A 20807-nucleotide genomic window follows, 5' to 3' on the forward strand; every position below is an offset into this window, starting at 1 on the left:
TCTGCACTGTACAGCAGTAGGGGGGATTAATCTGCTCGTTTGAATGCATGCCACACTTAATGGTTTAGCTGGTGTGCCGTGGGCCTCGTCTGTTAGCTGATGGTATACATTTAGGCTTTTGTGTCTCACTCTCCTCACTTCCTGCAACAGTCAGAGCAATTTTTTATTGCGCCATTCTTGCGGTTACAGTACACTGAGATTCGATTTTCCGACAAAGAAAACTTCCATCTGTACGGTGTAATGACTCCCACAAAGCATCACTATTGAAGGTCAAATAGATTAGATTTGCATGGTAACTGATTTCTAAATGTTTAAATGACCGTCGGTTTTTACATTTGCAAATGGGTAAAAGTAAACTATTCTTGTTTCATGAAATTAAAGATGAAATAAAAAGATTTGGGGTTTTATGTCATTCAGTGCAAAACAAAGATTGCTGAGCCCTGTGACAGGAAATTGATAGGATATTTCAGTTGATCTCTGTCAGGGTTGTAGTAACGTCTGCATGTACATATATTTTCAAGATATTCATTGCCTCCCTCACACTGTTTATTCATTAAGACAGATGACGGACGTCTGTCTTTTCCCTCACAGCAATTTGATTATACAATCTGCAGTTCAGAGCTAAATCAATAACCAGATTATCCAGGCCCACACAAACATACAGGATCGTACACTCAGACACACCCTCACTCGGTACTCTGGGCTGTGGAATGAATTCTTGACTACAACCCTCGGCTGGTATCTGTGTGATTTAGCTCTTTGGCTTTGCTGCAAGACAGACACTCGCTATGTCTGAGATGCTACTGATGGAGAAAGCAGTGATTAGATTAGGAAAAAGAACTGCATCTACTTAGTAACAAAGCCACTGTATCTCTCTCTCTCTCTCTCCGTCCTTCTATCATCCACGTGCTGTAGATTTTCCAGATTAACTTGTACCTTCAGGATGTTTATAGTCTTAAAATACCTGTTCAACAAAGACAATATTACCAACTCCGGCCTCCAACCACTTTTAAAAAGATCACCTGCTGTGAATCTACTGAAAATTGAAATCAGTTAGAGAAGTCTGCAAGTTTCTTGTTTTGCTACTCAGGAAAGTTTTACCTGTTAATTTTTGACTCCAAGGCCTCTTTTTACATGCACAAAAAAGCTTGAGTGAAAGCTCAAGTTAGCCACAAATCTACAATAATTCAAAATATCCCAATTCTGATATTGATAAATTGCTTGATTCTGGCAGGATACCTGCAAAATGGTAACAGTAGTTATGTGGATTAAACCTGGTATGTTAATTTATCTCAAGTAAAGGAGCTGAATGCTTGAACAGGTGCGTGGCGACATTCGTATGCCAGCTACTTGTGAAGGTGCCGTCCCCGCTCGTGACACACGATGCTGAGTCAGATAGAGCTCCCTGCCTCAGTGTCTGTTTCCGCGCCCTCTGTCCTCCATCTCAGCCCGACTAGAAGCCGCTCGCACCCATGCTTGTTGCGGCGTCATTCTTTCTTTTTCCGAGTTATAGTGAGTAAATGTATCCTGAGAAGATCGCACTCGTACGCGGTAAGGAAGGAAGATCTGTCAATAAACATTAAGTGTCCTGACTGGCATGATATTTGGCACAGTTTAGTCTCCATTCTATCTTTTGTATTTTCCATTCACATAAGCATGCTTATTTCATTCTTAAGAGGACTGATATATTAAACAGATGTCAGCTACACTAATACCGTTAACCACATTAATGACATTTAATTAAAGATTGAATCCTATAGGGATGAGATGGTGATTTTGCCTCTTTAATCCACCAAAATGTCCCAGCTAAGGGCCTTAACCATGATTGCTCTCATTCGTCACACCAAGGGATTACAGAAGGACAGACAGTGATGCACAGCAGAGACATCTTGTTGATTTGAGCATGCTAGGAGCCAAGATGATGCTTGCTCTGGTAAAGCTGGAACAAAGGCTGGAAAGCTGTTCAAGGAAAGACCGCTGTCAAGACGATGATGCTAGAACTAACAGCTGAGGACCGAGTAGAGAAATAGGGGTACAGGGCGGTAAACCAGGGGACTATTCTTGGCAGAAGGGGGAAGCCAGGGGTGCTGTAATGATAACCTCAGAGACCAAGCCTAGGTTGAGGCTGACGTGCAAGACCGGGCCTTCATTTCCAACACCCGGTCCCAGTGCTTCAGGCTCGAGCCAAACAGCGAGGCAGGTTTCCAGCTGATCTCACAATCCCACAAGGGAGGAACTTTAGAGCACCAGTCAGCGGAGCTGCAGAAATTGAAGTGTCATCTCCAGAGTCAAGATGTTCACAAATTTTCTGCTTGCATTGGTGCAGATTTGGGATCCAGCTAGTGGACAAATGTCCCGAGCAGAATAGACTGTGGTATCTTTTCATGTGTTTTCATTGTCACGGCAAGTGTGCAAGAGAGACCATTGTATATTTCATAGAATATGAACATACAGCCTGACTGGTCTTGGGGGACATTCGAAGTGATGGATGTTACGTCTTTCCGCACGTTTGTATTAAAATGCAAGAAATATTTGAGAAAAGCTTTTAGCTCAAAGTATTTCAGGAAGTAAGCTGTCGCTCTTAGATGAATTTCAGATATCTAGATGTTTGAAAAATTCATAATAAGAACTTTGCCAATAGAGTCACTTCACTGAAATATCTAAAAAAAATGAGAAAGATCAATGTACGTATTATTCGTCTACCTGGCAGAACTCACACCGTTGGCGGCATCTTGATGTCTCTTGTCCTCTGACCTTATGCAGGCATCTGCTGATTACCGACGGTAAGAGTTTTGAGGAGTTATCTGGATTGATCTCTGAAAAATAGAGAAGAAAAAAAAAAGAGGGGGAAAGGTCAGGCCAAAGTTAAATGAAAAATTGCTTACGTACACATTTGGCATCGTCTGGAACATTTATTTTTCCGTCGCAGAGATAGAAAGAGGTGGAGGAGGATAGAACAAGAGAAGAATCCATTTGGTAAAGTAGATGCAGATCGATGAAACTGGAGGCAGGCAGGCCAGAGTGCAACAGACGAGCAGTTGGTGTGTGTGTTGCTGAGTATATGTGATGTGTCTACGTGTGTATTTGTGTGCATGTGGTGTCCTAGATTACTTTCCTTGATTGATCCAGCCCGGCATCCGTCTGACCTGCAGGACATTTCAGAGCTTAGAAGACACTGGTGGAGGTGGAGATATAGCAAGAAAGAAACGGTCAGAAAAAAGGGAAGGCCAGAAATGAAATCATCAGTGTAGAGAGAGACAGCATTACATGGAGCGCGACTAGCTGAGAGGCGCTGCTATAGTTATTATATTATATATTTGTATCGCCATTTGTTTGATAGCAGCTCCAACTAAGTATTACCAACTTTCACAACCCTTCTTTCACACGGAACCGGCACAATATGTTGATGTAAAGAGTCCCTCTTCCTTGGAAGCGGACTATTTTCATCTTTATTAAAATGTTTTGTTTCTCATCCTAGGAGCTTCAAAACATTTTTTTGGCAAGGCCAGTTACTGCAACAAGCTTAAATGACAAGTATCGTGACCGTGATGGCTGAGAGCCTTGACATCGTCCATCCTCTGGCGGCTCATTTGTAGTGATTCTTCTCTTACTTTATCCCTGATTTATCTATCATCAGCATTGTTTTCATTTGCGGATCCAGTTTGGCGGAGAAACTCTAACAATACTAATATAGTCCTTTTTCTGAACCAATAAAAGAACATTGGCCATGGAGCAGTTGCTTTATTATGGTTTGTACTCAGCAGGTAGCCGTGCTTTGTCATCCAGCAGCATATTGACTTAGCCCCTTGTTCAGTTTATTTATATTTATATCAAGTTCTACAAGGACACTTTGAAAAGCTGTGGAAGGAATAGTTCCAACAGGTTATGTTATTCAATTACTCCTTCAATCATAAATGATATTTGTTGTAGACAATTATTCTTTATCTCCTTGATGATAGGTGTCAAACTGTGTTTTTACTAACATCACCAGCTTCTGCCCAGTCGAAATTTTGTGATAATGTGACTGCAACTTAAATTTGTTCTTATTTTTTCTACTACTGGAAAATTAGGGCTCCTTTTCTAGTTGAATTTCATTCAAAGATTAGATGTCGACTATGGTGTGGAAAAAAGAAATAAACCTCAAATCAACGGCTTAATGTCATGTTCTCAAATCAATGATTACTCTTATTTAATAATTGAGATAGCACTATTTTATGCGATAATATAATTTTATTTTCAACGTCGTCTTTTGTATTATAAGTCGTGTCCCTTTATTACTTGAACGAACCGAGCGGGGTTCGTTCAAATAAGACATAAAAGAATCACAAATAACATTTGAAGCAAGATGGCGAGGTCAAGTCTAAAAAAAGTCAGACGGTTGCATGCTAGCTCCATTTTGTAGCTGCCAGGCAGTGTGTCTATCAGCGGCGAGATCCTGCAGCAAACCATCTACTCCGCATTCTCTACCCCTCCCTCTCTCCTGGCCAAGTCAGGGTAAATTGATTGTCTAGCTTTGTAGAAAAAGAGGGGGAGGGAGGCCTGCACTGGGTCAGCAATATAAGGTGATGCTTTACGGTGTAAAAGAAGCAGAGTGACGAAGGTGAAAACGACAGGAAAAGTGAATCTAAACAACAGACGTATTTGCATGGTAGGGAGAAGGCTTACAAACTTGATTAATATACAGCAGAAAACAAAAATAGGGTTGTGCCCTTGGTATTTTCTGACTGCTAGAGCAAAACAAATGTATACTGCCCTTCCTTGCTATGAGCAGACTGACTGCAGAACCCAGACACCACTAGCCCAAGGAGACAGGAAGCACTTTTGTGGCATCAAATATTAATGGCCTTATAGAGTGTATTGATTATATAATAAGTTTTCCCAGCATCTGAGGACTGACTGAAATGTATTCCCTGAATAATTGAAAATGTATCCATGAGCGGATTTCATCTCAATGGTTGGCGAATGTAATTGCATGGCATCGTTATTTAAGTGTTATTTGAGATTTTAGCAGAAGATGCATGTGTGTTCATGTGATAAATGCAATGAGAGCGAAATTGTGACGATAGATGAATTCCTTGTGCGTGTGTGTGTGTGTGTGTGTGTGTGTGTGTGTGTGTGTGTGTGTGTGTGTGTGTGAGAGAGTGTGTGCGTATGTTCGTGTGTGCATGTGTGTGCAGGCGTGTGCGTGATGCCAGGAACAGTTTGATTTATCGAATGGTTGAGCACTGAATTTTAAGCACTCACTAGTGTCTCAACAATGAGACATACCAACTCTAACACACCTTTAAGGAATGCGGTATTCTAGACATGATGTTCCTTTGCACCATATGTTAGTTGTTGAAATGGAAACTCATATACATCCGCTTGCTGCTGCTTACATTTTTATCACTACATTTGTATTATGCTATGATAATACTGCACTGTTTGCTTGCTGCGGCACATACATCCTGGCACACTGTACATTATATGTTAAAATGACAGTGTTGCAGAATTGGTGAAAAATGCTTATGGATGTTTCACCTCTGTCTAACATTTCCTTTTTTCAGGGTAGCTTTTTAGCTTACATTTAATGTACGGCATATAATTTTAAAATGCGGGATATACATTACCCTGTTTAGTTGAACTAAAGTCCAGTCTTGTGTATGTAGTGCTCTCATTTGTTACCAGTGATGACATTTTGAAATTAGTCTTAAACTCTCCCTGGCACTGTCAATGGTGGCTCTTTGTAATAATTGTATATCAACACATTCTCATCCCAACTCATCAAATGCAGACAAATGGCAACTGGCTCTACACATCACATTATCCCAGGTCCCCACAAATGCAGTACTGTGAAAATACACAACATCTGGGATGTGTCATAGTGTTAATGTAGACACCGCGTGAACTCAAACAATCTTACTGTAGGTACGGATTTGTTTTTTCTTATTTTTATTAATATATGAAAGAGACTATATGCCTTATATTAGTTGATGAGTGAAGTCAATTTAGTCTGTTGCCTTCAAAATAAACTTGACATAAAATAATAGATGTAGGAAAACATCCAGGCCTTGACTTGTCATTATCTGTTTCATTTTTTTGTTTCTGTGCCCTTGAAGTACGGCAGGGGGTAAGGGTTTCTAAGCTTACTTCACATAATCATATAATATATCAGAGGCTTACAAAAAAGATGATTTATTTGTGCTGCTTAACAAGTGCAAACAGTGTATTATCACTTCAGAAACCAGAGAAAACTGTGGCAGCTATCCATAGGCAACACACACACACACATTAGTATCTGAATAATGATGGTTATTTGAAATTTTAAGTTTGAAAACAGAACAACCCGTGCTCTCGAGCCTGGTATTTTAATATTAACTCACAATGTGAATCAAGCGAAAGGACACGTGTGGAGAACCCTTTTAATTTCGGTCCATTTTATAGCTGACAGTCTTTCATTTCCAAACAGTCTCACACAATGAAAACGGACACTTTATCTAACGGCGTCATCGTTTTGCGGGACGAGCCACCGAGTGTCAGTATTGAATGAGTTGGGAGTAAGAACAGTTTATACACATCCGCCTCCCAGGCTTTGACACACATGATTGGAGTTAACCTAACAGAGTTAACATCTTTAAAAGTTTTATATAACTGGAAATGAAAGGAAAACCCAGTGGTACAATTTGCCCTTTCCTGATTTTTAATGTGAGAAAATTATGACGCTATTTTTTCAATAATAACTTATTTATTTAAAAGAAAGAATTCGTTTCAGATTCAGATTCATCTCTTCATCAGTAAGGTTTTTAGTTTTTCGTCGGACTAAAACGAAGGTGGCTCAATTCGGTATTTCTATCTTTTCCAAAATGATTTCAATATTCAAATTTTTTTGAAATCTTTTCAATCTAGGCCACACACAGACACAATACACACCCGCTCACACGCAGACAAGAGAACATTTACACACATTTCTCTTTCTGTCCCCTCACCTTTGTCTCTTCGTTTCTTTGAAGTATTGATAGTGTCTTCCCCATTAGTCAGCCTTTGCTCTTTCGTCATCCCCTGATCTGATCCCTCACTCCGTTCCTTACTCCCTTTCTTCATCTGAAAGGAGTCATGAAGGAGTAAATTAAGGCAGAGGTCATCCTAGCTCTCTTGCGCCTTCGACTAAATTGGTTGCTCGTAGCATCCATTGCTGCAGGCATTTAAGTCTCCCCCCCCACCCCCCCCACCCGTTCTGGAGAGCTGGTGAACTGACTTACTGCTCATTTGTGGCATTTCTGTCTCTTCAACCACATACTTTTTCACTCACAAGATATCAAGAGGGAAACCATCATTATACACTTGTAAACTCAAGGTCATTGCAGGCACCATACCGGTCTGCCGACACATTTAACGCAGTTCTATTCCAGGAAATGATTGAAACGGACCCTCTTATAAATCATTTAATTTGACTTTGAGACCCAAGTCAATCTTGAGCCACCTTTTTGTTTTAGTATTACTTATGACTGAGAAGATGTAACTGTACTTTTCCAGTGAGCCTCAATTTATTTATTATTTTTGAATACCAGACCTTTTTAACTCTCCAAATCCCAGTACAAGCCTAACCTTGTTAAGAGAGTGTATGATGTTGACGGTGGGCTGTGCGTCCCTTCCTCCCTGTGCTCCGCTCCATAGGGGTCGACAGAGACACAGTGGCGTCAGGCAGAGCTCCCACAGCTCCAGGGCTGGGCAGAGAAGGGATTGCTGACACAGCCAAAGATGGTAAGGAGACTACTGCTGCCAAATGGATGGCCCAGCCATTTTACACACCCATGAAGTAATATGATCTGATATTGTACCGTGGTTCACATAAAAACACGCCGGTTGTGATGCTGCTGACTGAGAACGTTGAAATCGGAGCAGAGATTGATGGAAGGCTTGATGGAGGGGTGGGAGGACTGGGTTGGTGATATGTGAATAGGAAAAAAGCAATAACTGCTGAGGTGTTAATTCACTGTACTGAGACAGGCTGTAGATGTTGCAAGAGTCAATCTTCTGGGTATTGTTATTTTAATGTATGCAATTTGTTTCGAGTATTTAAGCATCGCACTCACATCAAATACGCTTCGCATCCTTCAGTAACACACGCAAAGCCAAACCTGTGGGCTTTTCCTTGAGATACTCATTTCTTTTTCCCCGCCTCTGTTGAGCACTTTAGCATCTATTAATACCCTAAAGTCATTTTAAAGCTCCACCGTTGAGCCAAGATAGATTAATTAGTCATTCCCAAAATGTCAGTTTTAAGAATCGTAAGATTTTTTTCAGCGTGTTGCTCCATCCGTTTATTCTGAAGTCTCCCTGACACCCCTTCGGGATAGTTTTCCAATAACCGTATACTACCTTCATGAATTACTTTTCAATAGAAGCCTGGTGCTGGCTCTGCCTCCTACACAAGTAGTTTTATTACTTGTGAGTAAAAGAAGCTGCATCTTGAGAGCCTGAGAGGGCTGTGTGTGTTGCACACTGTCAGCAGGAAATGCAATGAGTTCCTTCCACAGGAGTAGGCTCCACCGCGGGAGAGCAGGAACAGCCAGAGAGCTCACAGCCAACATGAAGTGCACTGCTGAGCAGCAGAAATGCTGGTGGGCAGGGACAAGGAGAAGAAAATAATTGTCCATGTGGACTCGGCAGGTCCCTGCTAATTACAGGGAGCCATTTTGGTGTAAAAACTCCTCAGAAAATGTCCCATCGAGAATGATTGAATGAAGCTCAGCAGGGAATGCAAACAGATTTAATAAGGCCCTTTCCCATCAACTCTGTTATGGTTAGATACTACTCCTTACTCTTCTTCATCTGCCTCCCTCCCTCCTTCTCTCAATCTCTCTCTCTCTTTCTCCAGTTCTCACACTGACTGTCTCGGTTGGCTTCTGTATCAGCTGAGTTAGAGTAGAGAAAAGGGAAGGATACTGTTTTAAGAACAATTTGCATGCAGCTCTGTTCTTTAGAGCTTTTAGATATCTCCCTGTCTGTTTTCTGATGTTGGCACAGCCCATTGTTTTCTCTTGTGCGTGTGTGTGCGTGCCTGCGTGTCTGCGTGTGCGTGCACGTACGAGTGTGCTTTTGTTGCCACTAAAAGAGGGCGTATGGGATAATGTACCATGTGCGTGTGTGTGTGTGTGTGTGTGTGTGTGTCTGTGTCTGTGTAATGCAAATAAGAATAGTAAATAATCCATCCTGAAGAGATTCCGAGACAATATGAAGGATTTTTTTTTTTTTTACAGAGGTACACACATTTTCCATCTGATATGAACATAAATAATTATAATAAATTGAAAATTAAGTGAATGGCATCAAACACATGTTTTGGAATATTCATCCAAAAAAAATGTTTCAAAGCAAATCCCCAGTGAAGTATCTCAACTGTTTTGCATTCACATCTCATCTTAATGACGTGCTCAAAGGTATGATTTTTAAAGGGGATACTTTTAGATTTCACGCATTCATTTTCTGTTACGATATCTCCCGGTTACCTCGAAAGGTGACACTAAAACACCAAAGAGATGCAGCTCTATTCCAAAATCCCTCCAGTGCATGTCGATAATGTGCTGCTGTACCTACTGTTTGCGTCTGCTCAGAGAATCATTCGACTGCTGAGTGAGAGTTTCACCTTCAGCTCAGGCTATAGAAGTTAACAATCCCTTGTTTTGCACAATAAACTCTGACAACCCGGTCATGTGCCGCCCCCTATTGATTTGGAGTATGGAATATGAAGCTCTTGCTTACAGAGAAATTCTATAATTGCATTGCTACAGAATCAGAATGGAACATATGAGGGAAATTAAATAGTTGGTCACAAAAAGAGTTGTTGTTTTTTTTTTCCCGTTGTGTTTGAGTTATCGTCATCACCGTTCACCAAATAGAATTAAAATGATAAAAGCCAAGAGGCACGCTCAGTGTAAACATCTAATCTGGTTTTTGAAAACTATTTCTGGACAAAACCGTGAAATTGTTTGAATCTGCTTTGAGCTATATTATTAGAACACAGGTCCAGAAATAGAGTAAAATACGATGTGTGTGCCGCTTCTCCTTGCTAAAACTAGCTCCGCTTCCAAGTTCTGCGTGTCTGTGTGTACTTTAGAGTAGTTAAAAATAGATGGGGAGCAGAGCAGCATAACACAGTAGAGACCTCAGTGATAACTTTAAAAATGAGGGTGAATCAGATTAAATACTATTTATATACATATATAATTGGCTTCCATGATGCCCGTTCATTACAGCTCCCATATTGTGAGGTAGAGTAGTAATAGCTGATCTTTTGCTTAAGCAAAATAAATATGGAATTATTAAACAGAGACAACAGATGTTAACTGATGCAAGGTGACACATACATTCAGAATAATTAAAGTATATTCTATTGTTAATTATCAGCATTGTATCCTGGTTGGATCATTCATGAAACAATAGATGATGTACTGTAGTATCCATGATGAATTGTAATTCATTTTTTTCCTCTCTTTTTTTGGGGTGTCCCTCAATTAGTTTAATTCATTCACAATTAAGATTTTCCTCCTTTCACCCAGTCTCTCTCAGGCAGCTGCGAACAACAAATACTCAGAAAACAAGAATACACTCATTTTATGACGCAACTCAGCAAGTACTTAAAATTCGCTCGTGTTAATTGACGGATAATACAAAATGCATGGACAGAAATAACTCTGAATATTCAGGAAGCGTTAAGACCCTTCCCCCACTGATTTTTGAGTGACTCTCTCTTACACCTTTTTCTCACACTTACACCAAGCTCACAGTTCATCTTTGAACACCCTGAGCTTAGAACGTTCCTTCAAATCCAGATGTGAAAATCTAAACTCACGGTAGCAACAAAAGAAGCCACCTCTCTTGCTACAATGCTACAATCTTATAAATCTCCCCAACAGCTATTGAGAGAGGCCTCTTTTTGTCTTTATCAGTTTAGATCTCTTTGTCTTTGTTTTTCCAGTGTCTCTCCATGTGTTTTGATTTTATTTGATGTATATATCACTGATGTGTGTTTGGGACAAGACATGCAGTCTGCAGTCTTCAACTGCATTTGTTCATTGTGTGACTAACCAGATTTAAAGTAGATTTAGACTTTAGCAATGCCTTTTAGCATTATTTTTAGATTGGAAAAATCACCCACACCTCTTTCGCCCAATAAATATTGCATTTTCATTTTTCTTCTTGCAGTCAAGTTATTATACTTTGTTTCATTTTTAATATAATGGCACTAGATGTGGCAATTATGATATTTGATCCTGCATCTGTTCTTCTGAATAGGTCAGATCTTTATAACAAGAATTTATTGTATTTAATTCAATGACAAATCGCAAGAACAAAGCCTATTGAAGTCTTTTAATAGTTTTACTCTGCATTGGTAAAGATGTTAATTTCCTGTCATTCAGACTGATGATCCAACCAAATGAGGGAAACCTTTTGCTTTTCGTAAATTAGTTTCAAGTTTTTTATGAATTTTGATTTTACTTGTAGTGTTATTTCTTCAAAAAGGTAATGCTATAAACATGACTTTTCTAATTAAATGCTCTACCCCCCCATCCCCCCAATTTCTTACCCGACTTTTTTAGATTATCAGTAACATGGAGGCTCCCGTGACAAACGGTCCCAGCGGAGGAGGCACCACAGCTAATGGACCCACCACCAACAGCCGCGGCTGCCCTTCGCCCATGCAGACTGGTCCCACAAACGACGACAGCAAAACCAACCTCATTGTCAACTACCTGCCCCAGAATATGACCCAGGAGGAATTCCGCAGCCTGTTTGGTAGCATCGGGGAAATCGAATCCTGCAAACTTGTCCGCGACAAGATCACAGGTACACAAGGATGATATACCATTTTGTTCTGAGATACTGCTATTTATTTCATTCCCAAAGAAACAGTGTGGCTCTAAAAAAAATGGGTGTTAGAAATGATATTCAATATTGTGGGTTTCAAGGGAGGAAGTAATCAAGGCTGTCGATAACAGCAGAATCAGGAGTGCACCTAGGTGATACACAGGTGTCCATATCAATAAAAACAACGCGCTAGGTGGAATGTTGTTATAGGCATTTGGGTTTCAAAGACTTGAGGACAGATAGTGCTAACACATTGGACTGCAGTGCAGTGTATAAACCACATCCACGAGGATTTTCTCCATTCATCAAAATGTCTGAAGAAGCAAGCTCCATTAAGCAATTACTTCAGTGTTCCTCCACCTCCGCTAAAGAAACGCCAGACAGAGCCTGAACGGCAAAAGAAGCGAGCATTCGGAAAAAAGTGGCCACGGGAGGTTGGCCTAATTCAAACGAATGACGGCTGCATAGGGACGCGGTGCAAAGTATGCCGTGAAAATCCCACTCTGGCGAATAAAAACAGTGCCTTTTATCCAGGTACTAAAAACTTCAATCATCCAGCTTTTGATAAGCGTGCGAATACCAGAGGGCACCAGAAAGCAGAACAAGCAATTGATAATGATAACAGGCGCAGCCAGGACCAGAGACCCAGTGATCCGCTCGACAGATGGTAAGACAAACTGAAGAACAGCATTGAGCAACGAGTGACGTTTTTTTCTGTTGGCCTTTCTCTAAGCAAAATACATGCGTTCTATACATTTTTATGAGCAGGATATTCAATTTCTCAAGAAGCTCGGAGTTAACGTTAGGGCCGTCGTTTTCGAGGGGCAGGGGGGGTCGTATCATGCAGTAAAACACACAGACAATAACATAATTATTCTTTTTTCTCTTGAAATTAAAGTACATGTCACATCATCCGGATTTACTTCTATTTTATTCATGCTATCATGGGGAGCATAGAAAAAAAAGGTATGAAAAAGAGTGAGGGCCGAGCACCAACCCTAGGCTCTCCCCTAAGAACAAAAAAGCTATGTGCACCTCTAAATATAATAGAATCACATTTGAAGGAGAAAGCACAAAAAGTTGTTTTTTTTTTTTCTAATTTTCACTGAATGGAATTAAAAACCACAAAGCCAGGTGCAATAGAGGTAAAATCGTACTTGAAGTTTAAACTGCACCTCCTATCGAAGACATTATCTTGCTCTCAAACAACAATATTGTATCCACTACAAGTATCTTAAACAGAGTCCCTTGGTCTTTTTTGTCTGTTAGAAATCTAAATATTGTTTTTTTTTCTGAACATGTTAATAACATGCATGCATTTGAACACATAAGTACAAGATGTAGATTTTCAGCTTAGCTGGGGTTTAGGTTTTGACACATTTAGTCAAAACACAGAAGAATAAAGAATGAAAATAGACAAAAAAAGAAAATAGCCTGCAATTAGAAATTCATTTCCGCTCACCATGTGGCTTCACTGTGACTCAGCATTGCAGCAAAGTGCCACATGTTCTCCAGAGGTGTTTAAATTAAGCAGTACTTTGCAGTGCTTATCATGGCTGTAATCTGGGCGTAGTGGCTGTGTGGGTGGCCATACAGCAGATGGATTGGGGGGTTGGGTTGGGTGGGTGCATCTCTTGGATAATGCTCCATAATAGCTTTCATTTTAGATCCTACTTACTGACACTCTTCTCCTGATAATCTCATTAAAGCGCCAGGCAGGCAGGCAGGCAGGCAGGCAGGCAGGCAGGCAGGCAGGCAGGCAGGCAGGCAGTTGTGATCACAAACCCATGCTTGGATAGTAAGGAAAATAAGATGGGCATGAACATTAGAAGAAATGGTTAAAGACGTAAACAGACACAAACTGCATCTTAGAATAATCAATGGCATATGCTTAAAATGATTAAATATGACCAAAAGCGCAATGTATTTGTCAGTTTTTCCCATAGATCTGTGATAGGTGCCTCCCCAGCTATTTTTTTTGTCTCAGGTTTTTCTTTGTTTGGACATATTTTGGGTTCTTTACCGGGCCATCTTCCACTTCTGTGGTAATAGGCCAAAAAATAGAGTCAGATACACCAGGATAATGGAGAACGGTGTGTACAGAAATAATACTTGGTTTCCACATGCTATTATCATCACCGTATTCTCTCCATCCGATTTTCCCCTTCAGTGTGACGTTCCAAGAGGTAGTGAGGAACCTGGCAAGAGGTACATATTTTGCGAGAGTAGGAAAATGAGCGCAATTGTCGTTAACTTGCTCAAACCCCCGAAGGGGTGGCTTACGAAAGAGTAAGAAATGTGCATATACTCACTCCAAAATGTTTTAAGTTACCTCTACTTGGCATTACTTGGTTTCACTGATGAACTAACATCAACACAAAAAGTTCTTAATAAATGCTACCCTCCCTTCTTGCTCCATGTTTTATGCCTGCTTCGTTCTCCCACGGGTGCATTTTCCTTATGCAAACTTGTAGGCAGACAAATCACACGTTCCCACTGCAAACAGGGAATGCATTCTCCTTATATACTGTAAACAGACACCCAAAGTATCAGCAGTGGGGTTGATTTAAAAAATAGCATGGAGCAGAGTGAAGAAACACATGTTATATTGTAATATGTACATATTTTTCATCTGTTATAAACATACATTTGTGAGTAACAGTCAAGGGGGTGTTTTTGCTTACAATATTTATGTTCTTTAACAATCTTGTGATGCTTTTGTGAGCCTGCAGTCCTAGTAGCAATACTCATCATATTAAAGAAATAAAGAATCAGATCCTGACCAACAAACAAACAACTTTTACGCATGATTTGAAGATGCTGAATCCTGAGGCTGTAGTCCTTTAGATGGTGAAATGAACCAGAAAGGCAATTGCATGATTACTTTATGATGAGACAATCAAGCTATTGTCCAAGAACATTATGTTCCTCATGCTGGAATTAAATGTTAAGTAATATGCAAGGCCAGTATGGCTTGAAGGAGCACGTCACCCCAAATCAATCCTTGCCAGACAAACCCAAAATCGACCTGTAATAATTTCATTTTATACAATTCACATTTTATACAATTCACATTAATTATACAGATCTGGAAAAAAAAAACAAATAAACAAAATTACTTAGTATCGTAACTTGTATTGAATACCAACAGTGTTTGTGAGTTACTTGTTAATGTTTGCTGACAAGGTGTGGGCAGATGAGTTTTCACGGGGATACACATACAGGTTTGCTCGTTTTCAGCTCCGTAGGACTGACTTCAGCGAGTAGATCAGCCACCTCTGGGTGTCTTTCTTGCTTCCCGCTCGCTCGAGCGCCTGCCTACCTAACTTCCTGCGTGCCTGAACAAACCACCTCTGCCTGGTGTTTCCATAATACGCCAGAGACACGCAGGTTAATCTTTTATTTAAGGCTACCTTGCACGCACGTAGCTGCAGCCCACACATATGTAAGCCGCAGGCATTCATCTGTAAATTGCCTGTCTTTCTGCAAATTCTTTAAGGTAAATATATTGTAAGCACATCATAATGTGAATTAAATCTCTTTTTATATATTGCATGGCATTCTGATAGGCTGTGCACCGCAGAGTGTTTACTCTAGATTCATGTTTTTTCATTATCTTTGAAGGAAGCAAAATAACGTTCAAAAGGTGAACGTCGTCAATCTGAAAGCTAACTTTCGCAACAAGAAAACCAATACGTTGATTAAAAAAATGGTATAAAACGTGTCTCATACACTTGGGGAGCAGCATTATAAGACATGTCAATGCTAACTTTTCGATTGAATCAAACAGCGTGGAGGAACATCCACACGTTTCCATGCTCATACATTTGCAATACCAACAAGTGGAAAACAAAAACACCATAAGCAATTTTTTTTTTTCTCTTTAGAAATAGAACTAGAATTGTATTCTAACAATTGTAATATTATGCGAGCAGCTCTGCTCTTGCCAAGTTGCCTTTGCCTCAAGCACTCAGCCGACCCCGGGATTATTAGACATTGAGCTTAAGTTTAATGTCCATTGGGAAGAAACTATCAAGATGCAACTTTACATTCACATGATGTTACAATTTACTGGTTTTAATAAATGTTTGTCATCTAAACAACCAAATCGATACCCAAATTTTTTTTTTTTTTTTTTTTTTCGATTTCAACGGCTTTTGACACTGACTATTTGTTGGCTGTAGGTTCAAAGTCAGAATTTGACATCTCACCGTTCGGATTTTAACCTTTTCTTTTTCAACTAAACTTTAACATTTGAAAAATTGAGTTTAAAGTCTTTGTGATAATAAAGTTGCCTCAGATGTCAACTGGTTTGTCTGGCAAGTGATTGGCAGAGGGCTTCTACAGTTTCACCTCTTTAAAAAGACGCTGCAGCAAGTGAAGCCTGTGGTGCACACTGCTTTAGTCGCCCTCCATGTATGAGGTTTATACATGGAATCGGGGCAGTGGATGTAAATCATAGTGACAATGTAGCAACCCAAGCAGATGTTGGCAATGAAAAATAGATGGACTGTGATGTCATCTGTGGAGTAGTTCAAACCAGAACACCGTTGACAGACGGCAGCCTCAGTGAAAACCTGCTCTAGATCCATTTGTTTAAACCTAAAATCATTCCATGTTTACTTGTATTGGCTTGTTTCTCTCTCTCACTCGCTCTCTCTCTGACACACACACTCACAAACACATGCACACACATACACACACTAATGGTTGAGTCTAACATTAGTACTTTGGTCATTGTTAATAGAAAAACATCAAGTAAACCCACAAGTATTACAACATGACAGAATGAGTTGAGCTTCTGAAGGTCATCAGTCTAACATCGAGCAGAACAAATATCACGGTATAAATATCAGTTTATGCACATCTCTTTGTTGCTACTGAAATATGCATAGAAAACACTTGAAGGAAAAAAAAAAGCTTCTTCCACTTGTATTACAGATTGCAGGTAACTCAGTGATTGGAGCAAAAAAATCAAGGATTTTGGTCTGTTTCCATTTAAATGGGGGCAATTTTCAGTTTCCCTAAACACCCAAACAACACAAATGTATGGTCTCTCTGTGTTGTGAAACACCTTTACATATTTTAAATCCCGAGTGAGATCATAGTGAGGAAGATTTGGCGGGGTGTTTCTCACATACAATTCATGTGAACCTGATATGGGGTGAAAGCTGAAGATAGCGTGAACAAAGCTGACAGGGAAAAAGATGAAAAAAGAGTTTGACATTGGCAAAGCCAGGTATTAAGAGACCTGCCAGGCTCAGAAGTGCAGACACAAGCAGGCAGACGCATTAAAGTTTCAGAGTCCCACGTCCCAAGAACGTCCTGTCTCTCCACTCTTAGCACCCTTTCCCAATCTCCCTGTCTTCCCTCTGCTGAGGATCCAGAATTTGACATCTCGAGAGCCTGCTTGGCTGCACTCCCTCTATTGTGACCCTCACTTCAGACTGCCACTTCTCTCTCTCATTTCTCTTTGAGTGCCCTTTACATGGAACAGAGCGGATGTGACTGTCCCCTGTGTTGGCCTCCGAACTGAAGGCTGAATGTGCCTCGGGGCTCACTCATCACTCGCTGACCCTCTCAAAACACTGTACCTCTGCAGAGGAGAGCCAGACAGTCGCTTTGTCCTGGCCGGATGGTGAGGGTGGATGGCTGACGGCTCGTGGGCCGGCTCTCAGAAGAGTCCAAGGGTCTGAACAGGTGCAGTAGGCTCTGCAATCCTGACATAACAGTTTTACCTAGGAATTAAAGAGACTCTTCTGTCAGCTTGCCTTCATTTTCTCAGCAGCAAAGCCAGCCAACCATCCCACACATTACAGGCTGCAGTTTACTGGCCCCCAGGCTCAGGGTGCCACCACAAGAGGGTGGTTTACGTGTGTGTGTGTGTGTGTGTTTGTCCTTGAGCTTCTACGTGGGCAAATGTGTGTGTGTGTGTGTGAGTGTGTGTGTGTGTGTGTGTGTGTGTGTTGGTGAAAACAGGGCCTTGGGAGCTGAGAGTGGGAGCCTCCTGACTGAAACATTGGCTGCTACCTTGGCAACCCAGGAGGGAAAGATGTGTTGAATGAGTGAGTGGGAGCGGGATCTACAGTAGATATGTGCATGCGGGGGATGTTGCTCTGTTTATGAATTTAGATATTTAAAAAGGCACTTAAATTCTACATAATATGAACCAACTTTACTTTTATCATTTCAGGCCGAGTAGTCTTCTTATCGTGGTGTCTGTCTTTTTTTCTTTGCAACTTTGCTCAACTCCTTCAGTCTTTCTATTGAATTAATTCCCTGCAAAATATGGGATGTGTATTTGTATCACTTTAAGGAGGAAACAGCAAACTGTGGTAGACATGTAATGAGTGTCACACACTTGTATAAATTGGAATTTTGTCCATCCATTAAACTTTACTAAAATGATTACCATCCAAGAACAAATTGGCCTGTTACTCGGGTAAGTGTCTTTTCAAGCTATGATAGCGTAAATGGCTCTTTGTCCTGATGATCCCCTGATGCTGAAACTACTTCTCCGAATTTTGAAACAAGTCTGTCTTCTTTTGACAAGCTGATGACAGCTAGATGGCTGGCTGCAGGGTGCAGAACTGTGGAAACAAGCAAAAAATGTACTCAGTGGCCTTTTAGGGTCATTTTTGTTGCACCCCAGCAAGACAGTTGGTCAGTACACATCTTAAAGAACAAAAAGTTTTCCATCGCAGGATGAAAATGTATCAACTATTCAAAGAGAGATGGAAAAAAAAAAGTACAATTTCCAAAGAATTTGATCAGATTGGCAAAAGTGTGGCGCTTTGGCAACACAGTGTGAACAATTCAAGTTATTGTATGAATAATAACTACGCATTTTTAGTGCTGTTAAGAACAATATACTTTAGTTGGGTATGTAGAAAAGCAGAAGGTTCATCAATATAAGTGCTTCATTTTCTCGCTACCACTGTAGATGAAAGGGCCTGTATTGCATTGTGTGTGCCTTATTCCCATATAATAGCAGGAGATGAGGATGCTTTCATGTTTGCAGTATAAAGCTCTTTGTCAGAAAATACCTCAAGAAGGTACAAAATAATGACAGCTAATATGCAACTCGCGTCTTTTTTGCATGTACCTCCAAACACAAGCACGCAACCCTTACTGACTGCAACTGACTCTGCCTTACTGTGTTTCAAGTGAACACACAATGTGTCTGAATTCAGCGCAACCCTATATGCACCCCCTGTGCTTTTGTTTTTTGCCTATTTGTGCAGTTAAATCTAATTTGGCATACATGAAACCAGAATGAAAGTAGAGAGGGTGAAAGCAGGAGGGGAATTATATAGTGGTGCCAGCAAGCAGGACCATAATTTTTAAAACTGGGCAACCAACCTGCTGCTCAATAATAAGCAATGCTTTAGTCATAACATCCCCCCCATCACACCAAAAAGCAAAGGAGCAATAGAAATGACTATTATTTTAACAGGCATGCCCACCTCCCTATACTTTTTTTTTCAAATTGTGCAAAATTGCCACCAATAGTGGTCCAAATTGTCTTTCCCTCCAAGAGCAAGGCATGGAATTTGTTTTTAAAACAGAGCTTTCTGCAATTTTCTGTTACATATGATTTCCTGTATCTATGGATCTATTTCTTGATAGTATGGTAGTAGAGAAGTAAGGCAGGATAGGAGAACTGGTCCATCAAGTGTACTTGAAAGTTAGTGATTTGTTTTACTTGCTATTCAAATGGCAGGTGTGCTGTTGAATTTTTTATTTGTACACAACTGAGAACTAAAACCAAGCCATTGAAATAAACTACGAAGGCAAACATTTTCCTTTAAGAGCAATTAATCACCACAGTAGTACTGTGTCATATACGCAGTTCTTTCATACTCATCCATTTTGTTCTTTAAGCTTTTCTCTACATTCAAATCGATCTCTTACGTTCTTATTTTTTTTTAAGAAAGCAATGCCTACAGCTGCAGATGAGAAAATTTAACAAGCCCTTTATCATAGAGAAAGCTTTAATGCATCAAATTTGCCAACATCTTTAGCCGTCCTACGTCTTGCTTTGTCCTAATCTTTAGTAGTTTGGTCATTTGGTATGTGATGGTTGTATTAACAAATGCAAGCCAGCTTTTTAATTTTTTTTTTCCTGGTAATTGAGGAGCCCCGACATCATGGTAAACTAAATGTCTGAACTAAACTGCGGTTTGTTGAGTGAGAGATAATCACTCTGTCAATGTGAGCCAGATGAATCAGCATGTTGGGCTGTTCCAGCTGTGTAGTGTTGTGGTATAAAATAAGCCATTTGGACATGAAGACATATAGGGCATTGTGTGTTCAATGCTTGCGCGATGCACGTTTACAAAGAGAAAAAAACCTAGCGTAGCGCCTTTACCTACTCATGCATGAGTCTACATTCTTACAGATTATCCGGGATGCAAATAGACAGTGTTGTGCATCTTATCCTTGTTGACATTCTCTAAACCCCCCCTCCAGAAATAGCAAGTTATGATCACATACATGGCAGCCACAACATTCCTCACCTCCCCGCTGTGAAGACATACTTAATCGCTCACATTTATGTGCGCCTGTTCGATTGGGTGATCACAGTTTTAATTCCGATGTTCATGCATGTATGTATAAATCTGTCTCTGTATTGGGTTGGCATTGCATCTCCCACCCAGCTGCATAGAGGCAGTGTGTTTTTGGCTCGACACTGTTAGTTTCTTGGTAGCAGTCGGGAAACGGTGGGTGGAATCCCCTCCTGGCCCTTTCTCAATGCTGCAGGCAGACGTCTGCCTCTGTGTTCCCTCATTTACTAGCTCACCTGAGGACTAATGCCAGCCAGTGAGCCTCTTTTTCCTCTGGCCCCTGAAGCCCTTAGCCTTGCCAAAGGGGGAATGAAAATAAGGAGGGCAGATTTCGGCGTCCCATGTGTGAGGACATACACATTTGTACGGTTGTGATTTTTTTTTTTTTTGTTG

At 40.5% G+C, this 20807-nt stretch overlaps 1 protein-coding gene across 10 annotated transcripts in view; it reads left to right on the top strand.

The window, feature by feature from the left end:
• Nucleotides 1-20807, top strand: part of elavl4 (ELAV like neuron-specific RNA binding protein 4) — a 75545-nt gene that overhangs the window by 21804 nt on the left and 32934 nt on the right. For 8 of the 10 annotated variants that reach the window (XM_086162522.1, XM_086162525.1, XM_086162529.1 and 5 more), the window contains 2 exons: nucleotides 7654-7740; nucleotides 11580-11826. In XM_086162522.1, the coding sequence (XP_086018648.1) occupies nucleotides 7654-7740; nucleotides 11580-11826 (334 nt within the window). The remainder of the gene's footprint in view (nucleotides 1-7653; nucleotides 7741-11579; nucleotides 11827-20807) is intronic. The other 2 variants (XM_086162531.1, XM_086162532.1) reach the window with 1 other exon arrangement.

Source organism: Fistularia commersonii, chromosome 16 (assembly GCF_037954325.1).
Source record: "Fistularia commersonii isolate RoL2024-O1a breed Wild chromosome 16, RoL_Fcom_v1.0, whole genome shotgun sequence".
Taxonomy (NCBI): Eukaryota; Metazoa; Chordata; class Actinopteri; order Syngnathiformes; family Fistulariidae; genus Fistularia; species Fistularia commersonii.